This window comes from Pantherophis guttatus, chromosome 5 (genome assembly GCF_059756535.1).
Source record: "Pantherophis guttatus breed Tessera chromosome 5, ASM5975653v1, whole genome shotgun sequence".
NCBI lineage: Eukaryota > Metazoa > Chordata > Lepidosauria > Squamata > Colubridae > Pantherophis > Pantherophis guttatus.
This window is the reverse complement of record NC_142067.1, coordinates 46,940,360-46,961,576: the sequence shown is the minus strand read 5'-3', so window position 1 is coordinate 46,961,576 and position 21,217 is coordinate 46,940,360. Positions and strand designations below refer to the sequence as shown.

At 37.3% G+C, this 21,217-nt stretch overlaps 1 protein-coding gene across 10 annotated transcripts in view; it reads right to left on the bottom strand.

Moving 5' to 3' along the window:
• The window catches only part of USP25 (ubiquitin specific peptidase 25), a 63,237-nt gene extending 50,579 nt beyond the window's left edge, over positions 1-12,658 (bottom strand). For 6 of the 10 annotated variants that reach the window (XM_034423273.3, XM_034423444.3, XM_087895035.1 and 3 more), the window contains exon 1: positions 12,282-12,648. In XM_034423273.3, coding sequence (XP_034279164.2) covers positions 12,282-12,326 — 45 coding nt within the window. In that variant the 5' untranslated portion in view covers positions 12,327-12,648. Of the gene's footprint in view, positions 1-12,281 lie in introns of all 10 variants that reach the window. The other 4 variants (XM_034423528.3, XM_034423361.3, XM_087895038.1 and 1 more) reach the window with 3 other exon arrangements.
• Positions 12,659-21,217: the final 8,559 nt, after the last annotated feature.

The window sequence follows — 21,217 nt, the reverse complement described above, 5'->3', positions numbered from 1 at the left end:
AGGGATCAATCAAAAACCTACTTTTTCAATGTCACTTTAAAAGTCTGAATGGCTTCTAAACAGGGTAATCATTAACTGAGGACTACTTTATTAAACTCAGTTACATATCCATAAGATTTATATAAAATCTATATTTCAATGTGAAATCTTAACAATCTTTAGAAGAATTATTTTATTCCAGTCTTCATTCTATTACAAGTAGTATTTGACTTAGCAGTCATTCAGAGTTACGATGAACACCCCTCCCCCCATCTCATCCCAAAAGCTACTTACAAACTGATTTTGAAGTTATGGTGACCGCACCCTCACCAATAGTCACATTTTGGGCACTTGACAAATGGCTCATCTGTACAGCCATTTGTAGCATCCCACACGACTGCAATTTTTTTACTTGCTTCATGCGGTTGCTAAATATAATTGTAAAAAATGCCCATTGGGTAAAGTGGATTCAGTTAATGATTGAGTTATCTGTTTAACAACTGTCAGAAATTTTCTGTCATCTGCTCTGTTTATCTAACTGTATAAACTACATCCTCTGCCTTGTTCACAATTATTAATTCTTTAGTTATTTCCATTAAATTTATATTTATATAGATATAAAGTAATGCACTATTTATCACATGCTGCAGGTTCTCATTTTCTTGATTTAAAATCTAACTTTATGAACTGATTTAAAAAATCCATTTTGTTATGGCTAATTCTTTTTTACATTAGCTCAACACTGATTTATAAACATGAAATATTAAGCATAGCCAAATGGATCGTTTAAATAGGTAGTAACCAGATAAAATGTCAACCCAGCATAAAGGTATCATAAAGAGTTTCATTTTCCAGACTCCCTCAAGACTTTCTAACTTTGTAACTGTGTGCTCCTTGTGTAATATGAAACATCAAACAAACTTTCCCACATAGGTTGCCAAAAGAGAATCAGTGGATACTAACATTATTCATTCATTCTGAACTGCATGAAGCAAGTTCAGAACAAAGATAGAAACACAACAGTCTCCATTGTCATAATCATAAGTGACCCATCTACCCCCTACTTAACAGCTATGGTTGAATACCAATCTGCTGAAAATCCAGAGAGGGAAAGAAGTATTGCCTTCATACACCCATTTTTACTTTCTCATATACAACTGTAAGAAACTGGATACCAGAGAAAATCCACGTGAGGGGCAACATAGAACGCTGACCTTGGACTAATCAGTGTGAGTCCAAGCTTTTTGGAGCTTGTGAGCTTTTTGGACAATACATGAGTATAGGATGGACTACAAAAACTGGGAGAGCCAAAGTATTCTATTTAAACGTTTATAATATATATCTAAACTATCCTCTATTGATAGTTAATAAATTGATAATCAATTTATTTTATTATAGAAAGGACATTATATTTCTTGGTGAGTGGAAGCCTCTTATTAACTTTTTGCATAAAAAACAAAAATATGAACGTGATTTATGGTTTTGATAATTACACAGGTTGCATTACTGAAAGAACAATCTAACTTTGCAGAGACACATTTAAATATATTTGTACTTATAACTTCTGCTTGAGGTCAATCAGAAATTATAAATCAAATGTAAATAAGTGCATGCCATGAATGCAATACAATTGCGTTGCTTTTATTTTGAAGGCAACTACTTTTTAAAATATAAGTATGTATTTGCATGCTTGCCAACTCAACTTCATAGCCTAATTGGTTTGGCCCTCCACAACAGTCCCAGTTTCTCATGTGATCCCTTGAGAAAATTAATTGTTCACCCTGCTTTATAGTATTTCTGTTGAAAAATCCTTGTTTTTTTGTATATATCAACCTCAATTTATCACCATCTGTTTAATACTGATTCAAAGTTATATTGGCCTCAGAAAAAATGACAAAGTTATGACTGACACATCACATGATTAAATTTCGGCACTTGGCAACAGGCTTGCATATATGAAGGTTGAAGGGTTTTCTGGTTTTATGTTTGAAATTTGCAATGTCCCAGCCGGCTTCCAACTGACGAAGTCAATTGGGAAAGCCAGATTCACTTAACAACTACATGATGATTTAATGACATGATATGCTTAATGACCACGATGATTCAATTCATGACTGTGCTAAAAATGGTTGCAAAACCAGGTCCAGTTACGGGATGATTTGCTTAACTATTACTTTGTTTAGTGACCAAAATGCTGATCCCACTGCGATTGTTAAGTCAAGGACTACTTATATGAAATTCGTATCTAGGAATGACTGTATCCCACCAATTTGCCAGAGTTTTGACAAACCTTATCTATATTCTCATTTGCACCCAAATTTACTCATTTAGGCTGTCCCATCTTAGTTCAGAGACACCAGGAGCTGGCATTAAAAATTGTGTACCTTCTTACTTTGCAACTGTTGAAATAAACATTTTGCCCTCAGTTATACACACCTGTTAATCTACTTTCAACAATGGCCCTAACCCTAATAGTATTTTGTAAAACACATACTTATTTCTGAAATGGATGCTGTCCATATCTGGCAGATTTCCCAGCAAGATCTCTTTAAAAGTGTTTTAATCTTATGCCATTGTAACCTAGTTCTATTATGAGTTAAGCAGAAACCATCTGATATGTTTGGAATTGGCATTTCCAAAAGTGCCCCAGGGCCTAACAAATCTAAAATCCCGTTTTTTGGCACCACTGCTCTATAAGTGCACTAAGATCCCTGGAAACTTTACATAAAATTGCTATGTTATGGACCTTGGTGGGTACAAAAGACTAAATGAATCTTTTGATATTATCAAATGTAGCTCTTCAAGATAATAGCTATATTTATGTTACTTTAAGCCAGAAATCCTGATATTAAAATACAAATTATATTCTAGCAGGATGGATTTGACTTGATTTAATTTACTTGACTTGATTTAAATCATTAGTAAAAAATCTTGATTTAAATCAACTTGATTTAAATCATATTTTTTAAAGAGCACTGTCATCTCTGTCCCAGAACAGCTCCTCCTCTGACCCACTGTTGACTCATCGACAATCCCAATATTGAAGAATATACAGCCTCATCTACATAACTAAGCTCCATTTCACGCTGAATAAACTAAATAATGTAACTTAAATAGAAAGCTATCTTTAGATAGATTTTATTCCAAAACCATTTTATTAAAATAAGTTAAAAATTAAAAAAAATCCAATTTAAATTAAAAAATCCAATTTAAATTTTAAAAATCCAATTTTTTTTAAAAAAAAATCATCCATCCTGTATGCTAGTATATGATGCCAACACCAAGAAGCTAAGAAAATAAAGAAGGGGAGGGGATTATCAAATATTTGAATAGATATTTTTCTTCCTTTTGTCCTTTTGAAATAACGTTTTTTAAAAAAAGAACAAAATATTTCTCATGCACAAGAAATTATTCATAGCATTGCAAATTTAATGTTTTTACTTGTAAATACAAACTCAAAGTCCTCTTTATTCTGTTAAAGCATAAACAAAATTATCTGCTATCTGCTACTATCAGCAATAGTAACAATCATAGAGCAACAGAAAGTATAAACTTTCGGAAGGTTATATTAATGAAAAGTACAGTAAGACAAAAAAATAACATCTAAAAAGGGTCATCTGTTGATACAGATAGTGGGAAGATGATGATGGCCTTTTTCTATTTGTCCTCAGTGATCCCCATCAGAACAGCTTCATGTCAAGAAATGTGAAAGTCAACTGAAAATATGCAAATTGCCATTCTCCTTTCTTAATAAAAGTAGTCTAAATGTGTATTTTGCAAAAGAGGATAATAATTTTCTATATTCGGGCTGAAGCAGAATAGATCCATAAGAATTTGTCATAAAGACAGAATATAAATCTGAACGAATGGAATTCAATATGGAATAATAATCTTAAAATGACAAAGGCGACGGCTTACAAGGAAAACCAATACAAGCTGTTTTATAGATGGCATATGGCCCCAGCTAGGATAGCGAAGATCTACCCCAATTCGAGCCCTAAATGTTGGAAATGTGACCATCAGCAGGGTACTTTCTACCACTGCTGGTGGACTTGTAATCAGGCACAAAAATTCTGGAGGATGATATGGATGTGGATTAGAGAAATAATAAAAGAAAATTTTGATTTCGAACCAAAAGCCTTTCTCCTGGGAATTTTGAAAATTGAATATGCAAAAAAGAAAAAGTACTTAATTATACATATTCTGACAGCCGCTAGAATTTCCTTTGCCCAGAATTGGAAAGAAAAACAAATACCACCTCAAGAACATGTTATTGGGAAAATACTGGAGTGCGCCGAAATGAACAAACTGACTTCAGAAATTAATGACAGAGAAGATTCGGAATTTTATAGCGTGTGGGACATGTGGTACGAATGGATGGGGAAAAGAAAGAAAGAAAGAAATAGAGTACAGAGATTAAATATTAATTAATCAACAAAATCCATATGAACAGTATTACATTTAGTCTTAGAGATTCGAGCACTATTATCTTTAAGTGTTTTGAAATTAAATTTAGCTTTAAGAAACAATATCAAATAAAAGACAAGTAATAATGCATGTAGATGTATATATGTATATAATTGCACCAATGAACCGAAAATGTATTGAATGTATCACTATATGTTATAATAAAAATCGGGAAAAAAAAAAAGAATTTGTCATAAAGGAAATCTAATGATACAACAGCAAAGATGGACAAAAATAAAAAACTGCTAGTTTAATTCTAATCAAACCATTCTTTTATTTTTAAGAAGTTCAAAAGTCAGAATCAGTTGATTCTAAGTTAATAAGAGAAATATGTCTGTTTCTTAATTATATTGGGAAAATTTCAACATTAGAAACAAGTTGGGTACAACAACAAAACATTAAAAGAATAACTCCATTCTGGGAAAGAAAATATTCTTGTAATAGTGCTGGTACAAGTTGACAGAAGAAAAAAACAGCCTTCTGAATTAATTAGAAGTTTAGCATGTACTGGAGAAACCTCAAATCTGGTGAAATTGCTAGTGAATGCCATTATTCTTGCAATCATTCTCCCCAATAGGGTTGGAAAAGAGCCCAAGCCTCTGGGGTGTGGTAAAGGTCTGGGTCTTCTCCTTGGCCTAGCATGCTCAGGAGACCTGGTCCTTCCCCCCACCCTGGTGCTCTACTTAACAACTACAACTGAACGAACTTTCTTTTCCTTTGCCTTACTCACTGTTCCTATACGTGCATAGCCAGAGAGTGTTGAGCAAACAAGTTACAGATCATTACTACACTGCTTAATGAAATCACCAGAGGCAGCAAGGACATTACAAATCTCCATTTAGGTGAGGAAGCAGCAATCATCAGTTGTTTCAGCTTGAAACGGTTGAGGACTTTCTGAAGATCAACCAAGGACATGCTATGTTGCTCATCCTAAGAATACATAATTGTGCTAGTTTTCCAATCATCCTCTCTTCTACACTCAGTGCATGTTATGCACAGATGATGGAATAGTTATTGAATGAGCCTGACCAATGCCATTGTAAGCAAATCCCAGTGACCAGAAATCAGATGAGGTGCCCAAGTTTGCTGTGGGTACAACATTCAGTATAGTAGGTAGTTGATGCTTCTAAATTACCAACTACTGATATCACTAATCAGTCCCCTCTTACAACTGGAGCACTTGCTGAGATTAGATGAACTACTGGGAGACTGAGAAAATAACAAAGCTAAAACACTGAATTGATAAAAACAATGGCATGTAGCTCCAGGGTTTAGAACAGCCAAGCCTGAGGCATTCTCTGCTTCTGCCATGAACTTATTCAAAGTTCCTTCCATATGCTCTATCACAACACACATGCAGGACTTCGTGCATATGTCTTCAGCATTATAGTTAGCAATGCTATATACAAGGAAGTAGCAGCAGCCCTGTAGTATGAAAATAGTGGAATCTCTTGATCATTATTACCAAAAGAACATAGTTAAAATCTGCTATCATTATTGAGCACCATAATTACCACTTTGCAGTAATTCTTCCACTGTTGCCATTTAGGCAACATAGTCCATGTCATGAACAGCAGCAAGAAGGATCAGAAGAACACATAGCACAGCTAACAACTTTATGACTCTTAATGTCATGACATAGCAATAGCATTTAGACTTATATACCGCTTTACAGACCTTTCTAAGCGGTTTACAGAGTCAGCATATTGCCCCCAACAATCTGGGTCCTCATTTTACCAACCTCGGAAGGATTGAAGGCTGAGTCAGCCTTGAGCCTGGTGAGATCTGCCAAATTGCAGGTAGCCAGAGGTCAGAAGTAGCCTGCAATATTGCATTTTATCCACTGCACCACCGCGGCTGATGCTGATGTCTTTCTTATACATTGGCAATGATGCTCATAGATAGACAATCATTCCTATCTCCTTAGCCAACCTCTGTCAACAATGTACCCGAACAGCTGAGACAAAGAGTTTTTCTGGAGCACAGTGCACAGGTTCTGTCTCTACAACCACCCTCATATCATCCTCAATACATCTCAACATCTCTCTCTGATATAAGAAGATATTAAGGATCTCAAATAGCCATCAACCATCAGCCTGCTGCCATGGTTATGCTGCTTTGCTCAACAATTTTTTTAAAAATCATACTAGGTTCAAATTGTTACAATGACAGAACCAAAATGTCAGCCATCAATGTAAAGAACTTCAGGATATGATGTGGATCCCGAGTACCTCTCTATCCAGCTCCTCTATATACTAGCATACCTACAACTAGAATTGTTTTCTTGCCTCCTTTCCAGACTGACTAGAGACCATCAAATGGTAAACTCATCCACGATAATGTTTGAATTTATAAGCCTGGCAATGAAGCCAGCAGGAGTCCAATTCTGGACTTTATAAAAGTTTGTAGGCAAAGGGTTTTTCTGTTCCTAGGTGTGGTGTTGATAGTGCTAGTATCAATAGCACTAATAAGCTACTGCTAATATATGCTACTGAATATTTCATGGAAAAAAGCACAATCAAATACACACACCTACACACATACACACACATATATATGTATGTACACACACACACACACACACACACACATAGATACATGCATGCATTCATATTCCCATTCCCCCAAGGGAAACTATGGGGGAATGTGAAGTAGGCATTAAGAAAAGCCAATACATCACCACCAGGATGGATAAAAATTGATGTTTTTTTAAAAAATAAAAAATCAGATTTTTTAAAAATTTAAATTGGATTTTTTTTATTTATAAGACACACTCCCCCCCCCCTAAAAGAGGATGAAAATTTGGGTGGGTCTTATACACCGAATGTAGCCCCGCCCACCCACCGGCCCCCACCCTTCGGCCATTTTCGGCCTCCGTGCATTGCGTTTTCAGCCTCTGAACGCTGTTTTAAACTGTTCCAGGCTGCAGGGATTGCCACAGCACATCGCCGCCTCCGTGCTTCGCATTTTTGGCCTCCGTGTGTCATGTTTTTGGCCTCCGTGCATTGTCTTTAATCGACTTGATTTAAATCAAATTCACCCTGATCACCACCATAACAACATGCAATAGTGAATGGATGGCAATTAATTTACTAGGAGAATTACACACAAGACAAGGTAGATTTGATTTAAATCAAGTTGATTTAAATCATGATTTAAATCACTAGTAAACAGACTTGATTTAAATCAACTTGATTTAAATCATAATTTTTAAAGAGCAGCTCTTCCTCTGACCTGCTGTTGACTGACAGTCCCAATATTGCAGAATATACAGCCTCATGCTACATAATTGAGCTCCATTTCATGCTGAATAAACTAAATTATTAATGTATCTTAAATAGAAAACTATCTTTAGATAAGATTTTTACTCCAAAAGCATTTTATTAAAATAAATTTGATAAAAATTAAAAAAAAAATCCTATTTAAATAAAAATAATCCGATATTTTTATTTTTTTAAGAAAAAGTCATCCCTTTTTATCCATCCTGGCACAAGATAAAACAACTAGGCTTCCACATCTTCTCTTTTGTGTGGAGTGTGATATGCTTGGCTACACAATTCTTAATTCATGCTACAGTGCTTCTAGCTTGTGACATAGAAGCATCTGCAAAAAAAAAAAAATAGTAACATACAGGAGAGAAATGCCACTTGCAATGATCCTAGCTCTCAATACCAGCACCAATGTGCTGGCTGCAATTTCTGAAATGGAAAAGGAAATATGTGGATGCTGTGGTTGAAGGTATATGAGCCAAATGCTTAGAGAATAAGGCTCACTGGGAGTCTACCGTTAATTCATGAGGTAGTCCAAAGGAATCAACAGAAATGGTTCTACCTTGCACACATTCAATGGAGAGATGAATGATTGCTGACAATTTTCAGGATGACTCATGTGAGTCTCCTTTAGGTTTCCAAATGTTTGGGGGGAGAGGAGATGTCCAGCTAAAAGCCCCTAATCCAAATAGATTTTCCAAGGAAAAACAAACTGCCATCTCAATCATCAAACATTTAGAATGCTAAGAAATCCCTGGCTACCTTTTCTAAACATATCAAGATTTTGAAGCCTTCTGAATGTTTTAAGTCTGAGCTGCCATTAATGGATCTATTTGCACCACTTGGAAAGAAACAGTGGGATGGCACTGGTAAGAATCCAGTGTTAATTTCTGCAGTCCCACCAATATGTACCTGTAACAAGGCACTATCCCAATACCTAGGTACCTGTTGACTCCTGGCTGTGATACAGTGATGATAGCTGCTATTCCTATTCTTTTACCTGTTCTGTGTGTGTATGAAAAAGCACTTTCAATTTTGTGGCCCAATATAATTATGGAAACTTTTTGCCAACTATATGCTAATCTACTCTATTATCAAAAGTGATATCAAGATCACACCGAGCTTCTGTTGTGTGTGGACTGCAGTGTGTCATTTAAACACGCATGGGAAGAAACATTAAAACTTCTCCCTGGTTTTACTACTGTAAATCTCACTGCAAGACCAGTACCTGCCTTATGGGTATGAGTAAAGGTAGAGATTTGTTAGCAAGGAGAAGCAGAGCTCCATGACTTGAAGCACCAAATATGGACATACAGCAGTTGCCCACTGCTATACAGGTAGTCCTTGATTTACAACAGTTCATTTAGTGAGTTACAACAGCACTGAAAACAATGACTTATGACCATCTTTCACAGTCAACACCTTTGTAGCATGCCCGTGGTCATGTGAGCAAAATTCAGATGCTTGGCAACTGGTTCATACTTATGACCATTGTTGTGTCTCAAGGTCATGTAGGAATACCTTTTGCAACCTTTTGAATAGCAAAGTCAATGGGGAAGTCAGATTCACATAACAATTGGATTACTACCGTATTTTTTGGAGTATAAGACACACCTTTTCCCCCCTAAAAGAGGGTGAAAATTTAGGTGTCTCTTATACACCGAATGTAGCCCTGGCCACCCACTGGCCCCTGCCCTTTGGCCGCTGCCTCCCAGCAGTTTACCTCCTTGTAGCAGTTTACTTTCTTGTAGCAAGAAGAAATAGCTCGTTTCAGCTTCAGCATTGCCTAATTAGCATAAATTGATTGTCCCTTGGATCGGCCTCCAGACTCTCAGCTGTTTTGCTCAGATCTCTGCTGCTTGCTTGCAAGGAGGTAAATTGCTGGGAGCAGATTTTTTTTTTCTTGTGCTAATCAAGCTATGCTGAAAACGAAAATGAAAGTAAAGCAAGCTATTTGCTGTTTGCTGCAACAAGGCAAAATTGCTGGGAGGCAGAGGCAGATTTCTTTTTCTTGTTTTCCTCACCAAAAAAAGTAGATGCGTCTTATAGTCCAGAGTGTCTTATACTCCGAAAAATATGGTAACTTATCAACTGTAGTGATTCACTTAACAACTGTGGCAAGAAAGGTCGTAAAGTGGGGCAAAACTCATTTAACAAATACAGTACCTCACTTAACAACATAAATTTTGGGCTCAATTGTGGTCATAAGTAGAGGACTACCTGTATAATATTCGGAAGCAAAAATTGGAGGGTGGGGCAGAGAGGAATGCATACCATTCAAGTTGTATCCTCCAATGGGATCATAGCTACCACACCTTTTTCAAGATGATTTACATCTAAGCCTTTCCTCATGCTTAGGGAAGAGATTGTAAAATTCTGCTGCTGCCTTTCAACTTTCTTTCAGATACAGAATTTCATTCAAAGCTAAACAATGAAGTCTGCACCAGTACATTTCAGTGAGATATTAGATAGCTGTAACTGATAACCAGGTCCTATGCGATATAATCATTGATGCAAAAGAGCCAAAAATGGATAATTAAATTTTATCTAGAATAATTATGAACACTATAAAAGATTTTGATCAAATTATTAAATTTTTGAAAAATATATTTCTAAACTTGTGTTCTTTCAATGTAAACATTTTTATGTGCAATTTTTAGAATTAAGGATAAATTAAGGATAAAGGGCATAAAGAATTGTGACAGCAGAAGTAAATATAAGGGAAATGCACTGTTAGTAGAATAATGTATAGTGCAGGAATACAGTTTATAAAGCAAGCTGGATCATGAACTTCCCTATATTTTTCACATTACTTCTAAATAGTACCCATTTTATTGATCACCATAACATATAATGGTTCAACTAAGTTCCAATTTATAGCGATTCATAGTATTACCAAACGATCATGTCCTTATAGAAATAGGATTTATATACCGTTCCTTAGTGCTTTGCATCTCTAAGTGGTTTACAGAGTCAGCATATTGCCCCCAACAATCTGGGTCCTCATTTTACCAACCTTGGAAAGATAGAGGCTGAGTCAACTTTGAACTGGTCAGGATCAGACTGCTGACAGTCAGCAGAATTAGCCTGTAATGCTGCATTCTAACCACTGCGCAACAAATCCAAATTCCGATAGTTTTCTAACCATACATACATAGTACAATGCATTATTTCCTATTATATTAAGAACAGTAAAGCACAGAATTACCAAGTTTTAATAAAGTTAGATTCAAATCTACGTTCAACTGCAGTTAGCTTGGGAGAGCCACTCTTTTTAAACCTGATCTACTTCACAAGGATTTTATAAGAAAGTTTAAGTAGAAACCAAACTATATAAACTGTCCTACATCTCTGAAAAATAACTTGCAAAGGTAGGCCTTTACTTTTATTTACATCCACAAATTCTTGTCAATCACAAAGAGTTATTCTTGAACATGGACCATTGTGTTTGATAAAATTTTGTTTCCAATACCTTTGATCCTGTTTATAAACACACTAACAGGACCCACCAAAATGCAACTGATATTTTTTCTTTTATTCAATCATGTCAGATTCTTGAAGATTGTTTGGACAACTCCCTGCAGGTTTTTTTTTTTTTTTTTGGCAATTTCTCAGAAGTGGTTTGCCATTGCCTTCTTCTTAGGGCTGAGAAAAAGTGATTGGCCCAAGATCATCCAGCCAGTTTCATGCCCAAGACAGAACTAGAACTGTCTCCTGCTTTCTAGCTTGGTGCTTTAACCATTACATCAAACTTGCTCTCCCTTTATTAATTAGGCCATTCTTTACTACTTAACAAGCCTCATCTTAAACTCTGCACTTTTAGCAAATGCCTGATTAGAATCCTGATTCTAACCCATTTTCATCTAACCATTTGATCCTCCAGTTAAGAAACAAACAGAAAAAGTATCATTAATACAATCTTCTCTCAACATAACACATTACTGGTCCCTTTCAGAGCCCAAACTTTAAATACATCTCTCTGTCAATGTCTACCAGGCGTCTGTAAGTATTACAAAACTTTGCAGGAGGGATGTCTCAGGATACAAGAACTAGTGAAGAATGTGGATGAACTTCTCAATTCTTCTGTTTAGAAACAGTGTCACTTTGGAGACAGGAGATGACATAGCGAACAAAAAGGTGGGACAGAAATGCTTAACGAGTCAATGCACTGGCAGACCCCCTTGGGCGCTTCTGACAAGGCACGGTGGGAGTGGGGAAACGAAACAAATGAGGGACAAGAAGAGCTTTACAGCACCCAAAGGGTAAGGAAGGAAAGGAAGGGGGAAAAAGTAACCACTACTGAAGGGAACTCCCAAAGCAGAGTTCCTTCCCTTCGCTAACCAGGTGGGAAAGAACAACCCCATTCCACAACAACTTCCCCGCCATACGCAAAGGTCACGGAGGAAGAAGGAAAAAAGGGAGGGTTCGCAGACCCGCCTCGGTGGAGGCTCCAGAACGCGAGGCCCTCGCGCAGCTAAAGGGGCCGCGGCGGCGGCCTCAACGAAACGGGGAGGAGGGTCTCTCCGCCCCGTCGCTTTCCTCCTTCCCGGCCGCCTCTTCCCTCACCTTCTGGGAGTTGCTCTGCTGCAGCACATTCTGCTCCACGGTCATGGCCCTTTCCCAGCTTCGGCTTCCCTCCCTGCCGGCCTAAGGGAGTGACGACGACGACGAAGAAGAAGGGGCGCTGGCGAGGGAAGGCTGAGAGAACTAGAGCGAGCGCCAGGCCTGAGCGGACCCAGGAGGAAAAGGAGGAGGGATAGGAGGCCGCCGCTGAGTCAACGCAGCCGTGACGTGACGCGACGCCCAAACAAGCAGCAACAACCCTGGGGAAGAGCAGTGCGTTTTCGGGCCGGCCCTACGCCTGCTGAGCGGAAGGCGCGCCCACGGCGTCGCGGCCTCAACCAAACCTGGCCGGCCCTGCAATGGGAGTTTCGGCTCCTCCCATCTCGCCGTTGTTTCTCTTCATTACGTTTTAGAGTGCGGTCCTGTACACAGCTCCACTGGGATAATGAATAATTGAAACTTTATGTAAAAGTAGCACTGCGCGAATGGATAGCGAAGGAGGTGATGAGCAGTTTCCTTTTAAACAGATATATTAGGAAATTTTATTTGTTTGATAAATAACATCCCTCTGCGATTAGTTTGTACAAGATTACCCTGTCCCCCCCCCCATACTAAATTCAGCGATAATTTCCTTTTCCTCATCTTTTTACTCGGCCCGATTATCGGCTCTTTCCTCTCATCCCTCTTCAAGTTCTTTTATTGTAAGGGCGTGCCCATTTTTTTAAAAAAAATAAGGAAATGATAGTTAACCCTTTAGCCGAATTTCCAGAGAACAACAAACTTTCTTTTAATCACATAAACGTCGTAATAGAGGATCATGTGCTTCAGGCACTCAAAGAAGGCTGGGTTATTTTGTGTTAACAAAAAGTTGGCCAGAGAAAGAGACTGATGAGTGACTGAATGGAGGTGATGCTGTTCCTCCAAAAGACTTGTTTTGCTTTCTGTAGGGATTTTACATTAAACCCATCCTGTGCAAGCAGATATAGCCAGCCATTGAGGAGCAATCAGAAGATGCAGCCATAATTTGCCTAATCCTTGATGTTAAAAAAAAAAGTCACTCAACTTCATACTTACGATGAACTGAAACAATGATCTACTGAATTAATGCACTTGCCTAGTTTTGCTCTACACTTTAATTCGTGAACTTCCCAAATTGGCTGGCTTGATGTGTCATGCTGAGCCACAAACTTGCCAACCTCAGTATTTCAGTATTCTGGAAACTCATGTATAAAGTGTTGTGTTGTCTCTATAAAAGGCACTGACTGGAGGATGGGATCCAATCTATTTCACCTCCAAAATCTAGGCATAAGGACCCAAATCAGTATCATTTTGTCATCCTAAATTGAAGCATAACTGGGTGAAGACTAAAAGTCCTGCTTGGCATGATTGGCCAGTAATGCTACACTACTAAGAGAGAAATTATTAAAAGGGTCACTAAAAGTTCTGTTGTACTCCTGAAAAATGGATCAAGACTTACAAAGCAGGCATGCCTACCAGTCTGTCCTTTTCTAGTTAGCACCCCTAGGTAATGAGCAGAAAAGAAATAAGCAGTAGTAAGTAGCAATAGTACTTTGTTTTTAACTATTTTTAATAGACTATTGTGAGTTGTCATATGAGATAGATGGCTATAGAAGTCCTGTAATTAAATTAATGAAATTGGGGGGGCGGACACAGACAAGGTCTACATGCCATAATCATCACAAGATGGGCCCATAGACATTGAGGTCTGCTGTCCCTTGGGTTTTCATACATAGTTCTTTGCCAAAAACCACTTGTTCAGCAATTGTTCAAAGTTACAATGACAAGTGATATTTACAACTGGTCCTTGAAATTCCAGCCATTGGTCACATGATTGCAGTTTGCACCTTACCAGGTTCCCACAAGGGATGCCAAGGGGAAAGCCAGCAGGGAAGGTCTTACCCTCTGTACTGGCATCATGACTCACTGGTCCCTCATGCACTCTCATACATCCTGCAGCAGCCATCCCAAGTCCTGTCATAGTCATGCTGTGCTAGCCCCTCATGCACACGCAACAGCCATTCCTAGCCTCCTTACACTATGCCTCACTGGCCACTCACACATCCTACTTGGCCTGGCAGCAGCCACTTACCTGCTTACCAGTTTGCTTATGAATCACCTGGGTCTTGCAATGTCTTCCTGGCTTCCCCATGACTTGTTGGAAGCCAAAGGAAATTGTGAGGCAGTTCTCATTTAACGAGGGCAATGGGGCATGCAAAGATTGGTATTGCTAAACAATGCACTTATGTTATGTTGCAGTTTACAACCACATCACTCAGCAACAAATGTCAGTCCTAAATACCATTGTTAATAGAGGACTACCATTAATGCTTTTTTAGAACAAGAAGAATTAGACTAGGTTTCCAGCCTTAACTGTACCTTAAATATGTAGCCATTCCTTTTTAATAGTAAAGACTATTTATTTTGACTAATGTGCCACAAGTGCAACCAAAGCCCAATTTTACTCCAAGTCTGCTCACCCTATTTTCTGCTAGATAGGATATCTAAACAAGAGATTAGATTGCAAGCTAATGTATTTTTATCCATGCCCCACCAATTAGAAGACATGTGTAGTGTACTGACAGACTTAAGATAGTAAGACCCAAAATCAGTCACTTGCCATGAGAGAAATTATTTTAATAAGTGCTTTGAGACTTGACATTTAGTTTGTGAGTTTTCCCTCTGGTTTCCATGCAGTAGTTGCATGACCATTCTCAGAATCTTTAAGCACATTTTTTTTTCTTTTAGGATTTATGAAAATCACATCTACATGATTATATAGTATCTGCACACATCTTTAAAAATGTAAAATGCCAGTAGAAATGTACAAAAGAAAAAGAATAATTGTGGAATTCTGTCAGCTGGGATCTGATATTGATTCAATTCTGTTCACAAGCATGTGAGGTAGAATTTCATTTTGCTTTCTGAATCTTCAGCTATCACTACTTGTAACAAGGACATGAACAAATAGCTATAATGTTAGTGTTTTGGCAGCAGCATATGAAGTTCTCAAGTGTAACAGTTCCTTTCCAAATTGTGAAACATGCCAAGTTTCGGGGGGCAGGGGAATACAAAGGAAGCCTCTATGCACTGACCTTTCTTTCCTACCATAAGGATTGCTGGTTTGTATATAATGCTGCTTATTTCTCAAGGTCTTTAGATTAACCTCTTTTCTCCACCACATCAGTGTCCTTATGGTTGAGACAAGAGGATACTACATCAGCATAAACTGCGCTGTCTCCATAGCTGTCCCCATTGTTACCTCTTACAATACCTCAGCTATGAAGCTAAACTGAGGTGCTAGCCTCACTTAAGTTTAAAAACAAACTTTATTGAATTTAAAAATATTAACAAACAAAAACGAAAAGAGAGAATATACAAATTTTCTCTCTTAAAATTTACATTTTCAATCCATAATTACACTAACAAACTAAGTACATATGATTATATAAACACATATTTACAAATCTACAAACAGTGACTTATATAAACCTTTTCTATCTATCTGACGGTGCTTTTTTTTTTTGCATTTCCTCTAATTCTTATCTTTACCCTTTTTTCCTTTGGTTTATCCACTTATACTATCTATTCCATACTATAAAATACTTTGAGTCTTCCTTATCTTTTAATTCTAGAGTTAATTTATCCATTTCTGCGCATGTATAAATTTTTTGTATTACTTTCTGATCTGTTGGCATACGATCTGTTTTCCACAATTGTGCTATAGCCAATCTGGCCGCCGTAATTATGTGTAGTGTCAAGTATTTTATGTCTTTTCTAATATTCCTTTTTATCATGCCTAGTAAGAAAACTTCTGGTTCTAATTCAATTTCTTGATCCGTTATTTCTGCCATCCGCTAATAATTCTCCTGACTGTTGAAGTTGAGGAGTCAAGCCGCAATTAAAGTACCCATTGGTTTAGCTGAATTTCTTATTGTTTACTGTATGGTTTCTGGTGGCTAAATTCTGATAGTTGACATTCTGAGTTCTGATTACAATGTGCAGTAATCGAGGTGATCAAAGATAGCAGCAATTGTGAAAGCTTTCATAGAAGTGTTAGTCTCTTGGGATAGATTTCCCCACCTCCCAAATAAAGAGAAATAGACTGAGTAGATGAACTGAGTGATTTTCTCAAGGGTTCACCAATAGCCAAATATCTATGGAATCAGTACTCAGCAACAGGATGGAAGGGGACAAATCAACAGCAAACCTGCTGGGCTAATTTTAGTTGAGCAGATTTGTGATTCTCTCACCGCAGGGCACTTCATTCATGCGCATTGTATTTTTTACTTGTTAATTTTATAGTAAGAGAGAAAATATCAGTTTTAAACTGAAACACCATAGCCAACTTCAAACTCTCAATTTTGAGAAGACAAGTCCTCTGCACAGTTATTATTGTTTTATGGTGCCATGGTATTTGTAGAGCATTAAAAATGTCAGTTGTCAGCTCCTAAATTCTGGGATGGTTTTTTTTGGGGGGGGGGAAGAGATATAATTCCATGTTTTCTTTATTAGTTAGTAAAGACTATTAATTTGCTGTGATTTTTAGTCATGTACCCATGTCCGGCATGAGGATGCTTACTAATCATTTTTAAAGGAAATATCCACACAATGTTACTTCCATTTTTTGCTGGCCAACCAGCGAGGCAGTTCTAGGCCATCTTTACCTGATTTGATGTGGAAGCATTGTTTTCCCTTTTATCTTGCACAAGATTTCTTTGTACATGATGTAGGAATATGGAGAACATTCTTTATGATGAGCAACAAATCCAGATCATTTGGCGAGTCAGCTATGGCAAAATGTCCTCCTGTTTGGTTGCCAGGCAATGTTCTTGTTCTGCAATGTTGTTATTGGCTGTGAGACAGATTAATACCCCAGCTTCTGTAGTTGCTTTATTAGCTGAGGTTTGAAAGGAATATCAATTTACTGGGCTATTGAATCATTGCTGTTGAAGCTGATATATCTGAGTGCTTAGAAATTAACATGTCTTTCACGCAGACCAAAACTCCTTTCTTGAACAATAGCTGTTCAATAACAATTACTAGTGGCTGCATCTAAGCTGCACATATATGGATGTCCACTAGAATTAAATTATTAAAACTTTGCTTTCATGCAGTGGTCAATATATTAATAACTTTGGGAGAAGGAGGAAGGAGGAGAAAGATGTGAAGTAGGATGTGATGAATGTTGAACTTCATGAAGCATACAAACATTATTCAAGGTTCTGTGTGTGTGATTAATAATGACAGCTTTTCCAGCAGTTGGTGATTTTTTTTCCTTTAATTTTCTTTGTGTGTCTTATGCATCACTTTGTGGGTTTCCAGGAGCCCCAAACTAATATAATAAAATATTAATAACAGCAACTACGACTATGTCAAACTTACGTCATCACAATGGCATCACATGACATATCGGAACTCCCCCCCCTTTGCTAAACCGGGCATGGGTATGACCAGCATGTGATGCATCCGGCCCATGGGCTGGGAGTTTGACAGCCCTGATATTCAGAATAAGAGCTTGGCAACATATATTTTCATACTTCAAGCTATTAATTAGAGCAATATGTTGAAGATGATGGCATTTGGCTTATAATATAAGCAGTGTTAGCCTACTTGGTATATGGATGGATACCTCTGCAATACCAGAGGTATTGCAACACTGGGGAGCAAATTTTACTTCTATATACATGCAACATTCCAACACATGTAAAAAGGAGAGGAGGCTATACAACAGCACCACAATACAACTGTCATTTTCAATACATATTACTCACAAACCATGGAGAGCTCTGGCTGTGGATCAGGCTGAGAAGTAGTGGAAAAAAATATGGTAGAATGCAATAGCAAACTACTTTCAAATTGATGCCAAGAAAACTGCATGGATATTTTAATTAAGCCTGTAGGTGTTAAACTTAAAAACCTTTTCCACAAAAATCATCTTTCTTTGAAATAATGAAACAACTTTCTTTTGCAAGGTAATGTGATTCCTTTAAAATATAACCCCAGCTTGCATGCATAGAGAATACATCTGCCACCAAAACAAAGCCATGTATGCATGCAAGTAGAGACACAATTAGGAACAGCATTTGAATCAGGCATGCAAGCCTTTTAAAAGATACCGCAACCTTCATGATTAAAAATGAGGCTCTTTACTTGTGTTTCATTTTCAAAGCATCTCCTTTGCCTTTTTTTTTTTTTTTTTTTTTTTGTTAGTTGCAAAGTCGTATCCGACCCATTGCGACCCCATGGACAACGTTCCTCCATGCCTTTTTGTGCTCTACCATCTTCTGGAGTCCATTTAAGCTCACGCCTACTGCTTCAGTGACTCCATCCAGCTACCTCGTTTTCTGTCGTTCCCTTCTTTTGCCCTCAATCTTTATCAGCATTAGGCTCCTCTCCAGTGAGTCCTTCTTTCTCATTAGGTGGCTTACATATTGTAAGCCACCTGTAATATTGATACTTTTGTCAAACAATAGTTTGCATATTTAATCATAAGCAATTTTGACTGTTTAAAGGCACCTACTCTTAATAATTGGGCATATACTTTTATCTGTTCCTTTGTCTCTTCAAAAAGACTAGACTTTCTATCTAAAATCTGCCAGAGGATATTTGAAATCACTTATTGAAGGTTCATAATGTGATGGTAACTTGAATAGTACTTCCACATACTATACTGGAATTTCCTACTAAGGACATTTTAAAGATAATTAATTCGAAATAATATGTCAGATGCAGTAACACGTCTTTTTCTTGATCTTCTGTTTCATGCTCCACTAACTATAATGTTAAATAATACACTAGTTCATAGTCTCTCAAGATGCCAAGTCAGGAATTTCTTCATCAAAGTATTAATTGCAATGACTTTATTAAATAATGTTATGACTGTAGTTGTAAGACTGCTTAAATAGAAATAAGATTTGTAATTTGTTGCAATGGTCCTTGAAGGGCAAACCGAAATTTGTAAAGTAATAATTTCTAGTAGTAAAACTATGTGGAAAAAAATCAGATACACTTTTGGATATTATTTATTTATAAAAACAAAAAACAAAAACCTATTTGCTAAATGACACCACAAATATATAATCTTTTCCATATCATTCTCATTGACATTTGTAGTTTTTTTTTTTTTTTTAATTTGATTTATATGCCGCCCTTCTCCGGAGACTCAGGGCGGCTTACAATGCGTTAAGCAATAGCCTTCATTCTTTTGTATATTTTATACAAAGTCAGCTTATTGCCCCCACAAACTGGGTCCTCATTTCACCTACCTTAGAAAGGATGGAAGGCTGAGTCAACCTTGAGCCTTGGAGAGATTTGAACCAGCAGAAATTGCAGGCAGCTGTGTTAATGACTTTCTTTTCACACTGTCATAAAGCACAGTTTATTTAATATACCCAGTTACTATAAGTATATTAACATATGGTGAACCTTGTTTGTTTATTCATATCAGAAGCATCACAATTAAAATAAGGCATACTGTACAACATAAAATTTAAAATATAAAACACAAGATTAAAATATGTACAAGTTAAACAGTTCTTGCCCAGAAACTAGCAACATTAATTGCATTCTGTTGTGCTGCCATGAAGTCCTCAAGTATACACTGATCAGGACACACAGGACAAGTATATATATGTGTTGTTGTCTGCATGTCACAATTGCAAAAGGCAGAAGCCTGGGTAGCCTATTTGTTTAGAGTGTTTCTGGATCTTGTTGTACCCATGCAAGTCTATTCAGTGATTTCCATACTTCAGACCCAGGCATCAGCTCCATTGCTGGTTCCATCTGGTGGTCTTTGTAGCTTTCCATAGTTCCACTCTGCTTTCAAATTCTTCAAAGTCTTCTGTTGACCAAAGGAAGCTTTTCCTGGATGTTAATCTCGAAGGGCTAGTTGTAGGCCATAGAGGGGGTGCTTATTTAAACCAGATTACCCAATCTGCCTACTGGGTAGAAAGAATTAGAGCTGTTGTCTTACGGACCCTTGGTTTGGTATCCCAGGTAGAGCTCATTAATTTCTGAGGATGTTATTTTGTCCACTGATCTTCAGTTTAGTGTCTTGGTATAGTGCTACTTATATGTTAGGGCCCTATCTAGAGTGATTCCTAAATATATAGGGTTGTAGCAATGCTCCAATAATGTCCCTTTTCATATAATATGCAGCTTCTAAGCAGCCTGCTTATTGCAAAGATGGAAGGCACATACCTGAATTTTTGCTGGAATTTGGTATTAACTGGTTATCACAATAGTATCGATTGAGCTCCACCAGGGCTTCAGTTAAACGTTGTTCAACCTCCTCAAATGTTTTTCCCTGTAAAGCCATTGTTCGATCATCAGTGTACATATAGTTGTTAGTACCTTCAGGGAGTGGCAAATCATTGGAGTAAATATTAATAAGAGTTGGAGCCAGTATAGTACCCTGAGGTAAGCTGTTTCTCCATCTATTTTACCTTCTGTGAAACTATACAAAAAACATACGGTTCTGAAGCAGATTCCTGATGATATTTGTAAGTTTAAAATATTTAGTAATATCATAAACTTTCTGCTTCATTCTTCTACAGATGCACATGGAATCATATGCATCCATAAGATCTATGAATAGAGTTCCTGTAAAATTGCCCATTTGGAATCCATCTTTAATATATTGGGTTAAATACAGGATCTGTGTGGTGCAAAATTTTTCAGGGTGAAATCCAGCCTGCTGCCATTTGAGAACTTACAGTCTCCTCCATTGTTAGTTTGGTGCCTTAACCACCGCACCAAACTGGCTTTCTTGTCCTTATGGTACAAATATGGCATTAAAGCAGTACTAATTGTTAGGAGTACTAAAGTTTGAAGAAAGATACACAAAATAATTGCCATAAAAGATTTTGTTATTTATAAAATATTTTTTTTTTATGTCCACCAAATTTGGATTGCTACAT